This window comes from Oncorhynchus tshawytscha, linkage group LG06 (genome assembly GCF_018296145.1).
Source record: "Oncorhynchus tshawytscha isolate Ot180627B linkage group LG06, Otsh_v2.0, whole genome shotgun sequence".
Classification (NCBI taxonomy): Eukaryota; Metazoa; Chordata; class Actinopteri; order Salmoniformes; family Salmonidae; genus Oncorhynchus; species Oncorhynchus tshawytscha.
In genome coordinates, this window is record NC_056434.1 from 49,540,990 (window position 1) to 49,548,789 (window position 7,800).

Genomic DNA, 7,800 nt, shown 5'->3' on the forward strand with positions numbered 1-7,800 from the left:
AGATCTCAGAGAGAGAGAGCAGCACAACGGGTTGCAATCCCCTTTTAGAAGAGTACAAAGGCATGCTGTTCTATGCGCGTTGTGCTGCTCTCTCTCTCTCTGAGATCACTGTTCAGTATCCATGTGGGCTACAGCATATAATGTGTGTGACTCTAGGAGGGAGAGAGGGGTTTAAGTCTGATGATAATATATCAATGATCTGTAGAGTATCTGAAGAGATGCACTAAATGAAAGGTTGTTGTTTATTATTATTTCCATGTAGATTGTGCATATTACACTATACTTTTTAATACGTCACTCACACTATTGTGGTGTTGCCTAACACTTTGCTTACATCCCTGTACTGCCGACCCGGATCGCCATCCCGAGTCTATAATGAGCGAGGGAAATACAATAAAAGAAAAAATATACTATCAAAAAAGATGTCACAACATGTGTTTTTATTACCTTATTACAAAAATACCAACTGCTTCCTGTGCTGGTGCCATATAACACAAACAGAGCCAATGGGGGTTAAATAGCTTTGCTGCAAAGCACACAGACATGTTAGTGTGTCAGTCCATTTCATTTCTGTTCAGGTCCTCTGTATGTCCAGAGCTGCATGGGGCAATGTAATTAGAAAGCACAGGGAATGACAATATAAACACCTCAACACTTGTACTGTAAGTCCTACAGTAGAATAAACTGAAGTTGAGTGTAAAAGCCATAGACAACCACGTTTTCAGCAACACATTGTGCCCCATTATGAATAATAATTGGCAAAAAGGGCCCACTTAGGGGAGCGTTTCCATTACTCTTTCACATCGGTTGTTAACCTGAAAGTAAGTGTCGCCTGTGTGGATTAAACTGATATGCACTCACAGCTCGACCTTGATGAGGCGACCTTTAATAACCTTTCAGTTCATCATCTCTGTCCTCTCAACTTTGACCAAAAGGGTCACAGTTTGTTGGGGCATGTCTCTCCAGCAGATGGCTAGTCAGCGATCAGCATCTAGGCCTACATCATTTTAAATTTAAGGTAGTCCTCTTCCATCAATCCGGTGTCACAGTCAGTTCACTGTCAGTCATACAACATTGGGGATATAATTATCGTGCGTAGTATTAATGATAAAGTTAGAGTGGCTGTGAGTCAGTCGTTTGGGAGGACAGAAAGTTCACAATCCCAATCAAATGGCCCAGGATATGTTAGCCGCATGTTCCTTGGCCTTCATCCGCAGCACGGCGATGCTGGATGAGCGTCTCTCGAACTCAGGCTTGGCCTCGAACGGGTGTCCGTTGGGTGAGGGTGTGAGGAGAGAGTCAGCCGTGAAAAAGTTGTTGATGGAGACGTGTCCAAACTGGTTCTGCTGGTTAGGGAAGCCCACATACCCGTGGTCGGCTGCGGAGCGGGGGGAGTGGGAGTAGGAGGTTACACAGGGAGGAGATCCACGGGGGAGCATGCAGGAGGACACCATTGAGCCACTGGGAGCAGGGCTGGGCCACAGGTTGTTGGGGATCTGGGAAGGGAAATGATAGGTCATTTATCTGGTTATTGATTGACCTTTCTATTCTATCAGGAAAGTTGAATGATCTTGATTATGAATTGCTCCTGACGTTTTGAATATTCATAATCCAATTGTGTGTATTATAAAGGTTTTCTATTTTCTTCTCATTAGTTCTATTAAGGAGAAATTTTCTTTGACAAAGTGTCATCTTTTTAGATTTATCAGTCATTACATTTTAGACAACGATAATATATGATATACCATTTCATCCAAATGTGTAACTTTAGAACAGGCTACTTCAGATGGGGTGGCAGTAACCTAATGGTTAGAGCGTTGGGCCAGTAACTGAAAGGTTGCTGGATCAAATCCTCGTAGCTGACAAGGTAAAAATCTGTCGTTCTACCCCTGAACAAGGAAGTTAAACCTGTTAACTCTTCCCCGGTATGCCTTCATTGTATATAAGAATTTGTTCTCAACTGACTTGCCTAGTAAAATAAATGAAAAATAGCCTACAGTATATAGCCTAGGCTACCAGACCAGACGTCAGAAATTGTATTCCTGATTCATTAGGAAAAATCACATCTTGAAGATTAGTATCTGCACCCATCCTTTCCCTTGCAACTACTGTAACATCCCTGCCAAATGTTGGTTTACAGACGCATCTAGAAACTTAATTGTGGTGGGGGTGAAGATTTTGCTATGGTTTGGTGGTCGTATGTAATGACGGTTTGTTTAGCGTTGCATGGGGATTTCATTTCATTTTCAACTGGTTACAATCAAAATTATTTCCATAAACAGATGACATCAGAGAGCATATCAGATATGACCTCAATGATCTGTAAATATAGTCAAATTTTTTGGAACAAACGTAATATTTTTTAAACAGAACCAGACTCTGCTTTTTCATAGAAATGTCTATGTCCAACCCACAAAAATGCAATTTATGTTCCCCCCTAAAGTATTTACAAGGAATAAATCATCAACTTTGAACTGAATTGAGTCATGGCCGTAAATCAAACAGTAAGATACATGGACATGCTTCAATCCTCCACTTAGCATCTGTACCATAGAATTAGAAATTAGAACACTAGAATGGGCATGAACCTTCTTATGATGGGATAAAGATCAGGGCCCGGTTGCATAAAATGTTACCCTTAAGGGTTTGACTGAAGGAATAATTTTCCCTTACCTAAGGGAATTGTTTAAGGGCATGGTATAGAGCCTCACAAATACTTTAGGTAAGGGCATATTTGAGGGGTTTTATGGTAGTTTAAAGGCACATATGGCAGAAGGAGTATCTGGTTACCGTGGAGATGGCCTGATTCACTGACTAAACATCTACAGTAGTCAAAGAGATCACTTTCATTTTGTGAGATAGCAAAATGGAACTTCTACAATCAAAAAGGACAACCAAATTGATTCAGGAGATAATAAACCACGTTTCTTGACATAGTTTTTTCTCCAACTTGTTTATATGACTTTCTAATACCTCAAGCTAACTAGCCAGCTAGCTTTGTAGCCATATATTGTGCACCTTGCATTGTTTAGCTATGTAGCTAGCTGGTTAATGTTTTCCTTTTGTAACCAGAGCACCACAAAATGGTGTTTACATTGATACCCATACTGAATGAAGCAGGTAAGGGACCTCATGGGCACCCTTAACTTTATTTAAGGGGGAAATGTACCTTAAAAATGTTTGTGCAAATGACTTAAAGTTAAGGAAACTTTAAGGGAAAAGATAAGGGGAAAATATACTTAAGGTGTTTTATGCAACCAGGCCCAGTCAGGGAGTTGGTCAATCATGGTTTGCCAGTGCTGTGATAAGTGTTTATCTGTACTGTAGCTAGCTAGGCAGACAGCTAGCTGTTAGCTAGGCAGACAGTTTTAGAGGAATGATTCTATTCATTTTTCAAATTAACTGCCAATATGCAGACATTCCAATCAAATGATACACTCAATCTGCAGCCATACATTGGTTGAAATCAGTTGATGATAGGACTTAGACAAGTTGTAAATGCATATAGTAGCACTCACAGCTTTCCAAGAAAACCAAGATGTTTACATGTATTGTCTGTTTAAATATATTTTAGAGGCTATATATAGACTACAGAAAATTGGTAGGCTATAAAACCTGTATAAATGTTTTTTATAATTATATGACAATATTTTAGGTTGACAATATTTATATTACAGAATTTCTGATATAGCCTATCACATGCCTTAGCCTACATGTATTTTCATGCATAATTGAAATTACTGTAGGATTATGCCTCGGGTTTGGGTTTCCCCCTTGACCGATATGACTGCCATTTGCTTCACAACTGATATTAAAAGGATGCGTTTTGGCAGTCCCTTATGGCTTTACGTCTTATATTGGCTTTAAAGGAGCAATCTCTTGTTCAAACAATAAGTAAGCCGTTACCCCGCCACTGATTTGGTAAATAGCGAGATGGGCCTGGAGAAATGTAACCGCTCTCAAATTCATGGACTGAGCTATATGGATGCAAGTACTGCCCTTGACCATGTTTTTAGGATGTACAGTGTTTGTTTACAATTACATAATTTACAAACAAAGGTGTAAGACAAGCTTATATTTTCGGTTCTGATGAGGTAAGACAATTGAACTAAGCTCATGAGGCATTTATAAGTTATATTATTTAAGAATTATTTAAGAATCAATGGGTATATATGTGTATATATATATATATATATATATATATATATATATATATATATATATATATATATATATATCACAATATGATATACCAAAAATGAATGTAGCAATCAGTGATTACCCTTTTAAAAGCCCGAACGCCTAAACTAGCCTCCACCCATTGACTGGATAAATCATTTTCAGAGATGCCATTAATTGCAATGGTTTGCCGAGATACATTCTAAATCAACTTTCAAAGTCTTATCTAAAATATGGTTTAACATAGGCCTATGTCAAGGATGCTCAATATATCAAGTTGCGGTGGCAAGCAAGAGCATTATCATTTGATTTAATACACTAAATGTGTAGGCTACTAACCTACCTAGGCTACACTTGAAAATACAAAGGAAAAGTTAGTGTGGCTAAATACGCATGATGGGCTCTAATTATTTTAAACAATTACCAAGTATTACACCAAAATCAAATGATTAATTCCATATGATAGAGAAGTTCAATTAGCCTAGCAAAAAGTATTCAAAAGTGGTAATTAAACCGTGTCTCTGGTAAAAGCGCAAACTTGCTTGTGAGTAGCTATCCGTCCTTGGCAACACTGATATGTCATATGTCGCTGCAAAATGACTTTTTGCCTGTTGAATCTGCCCATAACGTTCTCTTTTTCTCCACTTGGCTCTTCTGTTTTGAAACCACACCTAGAGGGAGAAATAGAGAAATATAATCAAACTTTTCCTAAACAGAACTGAGCATATGGGCCTATAGGCTTAGGCTATAGCCTAGGCTAATTTGGCAACGTGGTGTAGGCTACCCTTATTTTTCGGCATGATATTGTCTGTAGACAATATTTGGTGACACAGGCCTAATAATTACCTGAGCACTCAGATACAATCCATTTTAAATAACGTGCGTACATTTGTGATTCACAGTATATCATGTATTACTATTTTTTCTTAAATAGGAATTCAGTCCGCATTTAAATGTACTTTTGAAAGTTGTAATAGTAGAATGCAGGAGGTGCAATTTCCAAATTGGGTAGTGCATCACCAGTACCTCTTGTCATGTTAGTCATTTTATACCTTAGATAGCTTTTTATAACTTGTCAGAAATGTCCAGATCAACTAGCTGATGTCAGTTAACGCTTTTATTTCGTTTTTTTAGCCTATAGTTATTGTTGTCATTTTTTAGTCTCTCAAATATCACATGAATACACATTAGACATTGCAAAATATATAAAATTGCAATTAAATTAACTTTAAAACGGCAACATTTTCTTTGCACCTCATGACAAAATGTTTAGAAATAAGCTTTAAATCTCCAACAACAAGAAGGGTGTGAACAGTTTGTGTCATGAACAGTGCTTGTGCCCATAGAAATAGACCTGGCGCGTGCGCAGGGGTGGGCGCAGGATGTTCCCCAATGCTATGGAAAGGTTTTGGAACCCCTGGTCTAGAGATTAACTGAATGAAAGTGAGAGAGAAGTAGACCTACCTGCACTCTGGCCTCGGTTAGCTCCGTTCTCATCGCCAGCTGTTCTCTCACATAAACATCTGGGTAATGAGTTTTCTGAAACACCTTCTCCAACTCCTCCAGCTGTGCGCTCGTGAACGTCGTCCTGTGCCGCCTCTTCTTACTGCTCGATACGTTACTGTCACACTTGTCACTGATTTCGTACAAATCCGTTTTCTCCTGACCTGCCATTACCGGCGAGTCCCTCAGATTGCAACAGTTGACTATCGACCTACCGAGGTCCACGTGCAAGGTATCTTCTTCAGTTTTGGGGACACCATAATTCGCTATAGGAAAGAAATAAAAAGTATTATTATTAATATGATACATCAATGTTTCTATAATTGATTAGTGTAAATACATCAACTAAAACATAGTTTAAAATAGTGTTATTTTAGATAACAGGGCTATTCATAAATTCGGCTACTTTAAAAATGTTTTATTTTCCTTTTATAGGCCCAATCACACGTTAGCAGAATCTTTCAATCTTGCAACAATACTGGTATATATGCTGGCTGCCAGATGCTACATTATAAGGTCATCTTTGCACAACAGGCCTATAAAGAATATTGACAAGTCTATTTAATGTAAGAGATGTTGTATAAGCCCATTTGTTCTCTAACCATAAGCAGTTAATGTAAACACATTTGCACGTTAGCATTTCAGTTTTGATGACGGTTGATATTATTAATATTATTATTGACAAAGCCAGAAACACAAATTTTCAAAACCACACTTTCTAGGATATTCATAATTTTATGACATTTAAAATATGACCACAGCTGCCCATTGCTCTTTCAAGGTATTCCTAATATAAAGATATATAAAAAACTGAATTGCCTCAATCCAATAGCTTTCTGGCATTCAAACAGTTTTTTTGGACAGCACTAAGAATGACATAACACATAAAAAAATTACTTGTTTGAGATATGGCACATACTTTTCGCTTCACAGGCACAGTACTATTTGGATGCTAAAATAACATGCGTAAAATAACCTAATACATATTTGCTTCAATAACATTTGGGTAACGCTTTTAGCTTGCAGGTATAGCCTTACAAATCTCATCAATAACACATCCAAGCTTACACATTTCTCCGGCAGTTGAAAAATATATTTGGTAACGCTTTACGCACGCACAGTGAAAAGGGGCCAGTAACTAACCGTTTTGTTCTCCACACGGTGAGGACCGCTCCATTCGCGTGTTGTGCTCGGTGGTCTGTAGCCCGAAAGCCTGCACACACTTGGGCGAGGTTTTGCTGTAGTACTGTACACTGTCCAAACTCTCCATAACTTGGTCCAACCCGCTGCCAGAACCCATGTAATAGTCGCTGCTCTTAATCGCTTGACACTTCAATGCGAATTTATCGTTCACGTATTCCATCATCATCTTCTTCTTCCTCAGATCCCGTCGCTCAAATTAATCTTGTCAACTGACCAAATAGAATTTCTGTTGACGTTCGACAAAATGGAGCATCTATATAGGTTACCCTGGTAAGACAATAATTCGCCAAAGCCGTTAGTTTGTCTAGTCTTAAAGGCACTAGCTATGGTCCCTTTATAAAGGGAGAGGGAGGGAGAGGGGGTTCATTGAAGAAGCCTCCCTACATTTGAATATGGAGCAGTTAATTATAACTCCTCCCACAATCCAAACCAGACACACATTAAGGGATTCTCGACCCTAGAAAGGATCTAAAATCAAACAATGACATTGAATGTAATTTACAACACGTTTAGATACCCCAAATAAAGAGAGGTAACCTAGTGATTTATCTAGCCTACTGCAAATTGAGACTGCAAATACAATTTGTAAGAGTGCATGGCTAATTTAAACGGAAGATTGTCTTCTACACTCACTTGGCAATTCAAGTTTCTGGTTGAAATCGGCCTATTGCTGTAATAATCGGAAGAACTACTTTCATGGCAATATATTTAGGAAAATATAAATCCACAGTATAACGACTTATGGAGATATTTAAAACATCTACAACTTTTTGGACTTCAAAATGATGCTTTTAAATGCAATACGTTCTCTAAAATGATTAATTCTAGGCCAATACAAAGTGTTGGTGGCTTTTTAGATAAATTATAGGCATAGCAATTAAGACGGATTTATGTGTGTGCTTTGAAAGACAGTTC

General features: G+C 38.2%; 1 protein-coding gene across 1 annotated transcript; it reads right to left on the bottom strand.

The window, feature by feature from the left end:
- Positions 1-418: 418 nt before the first annotated feature.
- On the bottom strand, positions 419-7,183 carry LOC112252661 (ALX homeobox protein 1-like). The gene is made up of 4 exons (XM_024424100.1): positions 6,826-7,183; positions 5,644-5,948; positions 4,722-4,850; positions 419-1,496 (listed from the first exon to the last, which is right to left on the bottom strand). Exons 1-4 carry the CDS (start codon positions 7,049-7,051, stop codon positions 1,167-1,169), a joined length of 990 nt encoding a protein of 329 aa, XP_024279868.1. The 5' UTR covers positions 7,052-7,183; the 3' UTR covers positions 419-1,166.
- Between the last annotated feature and the right edge of the window lie 617 nt (positions 7,184-7,800).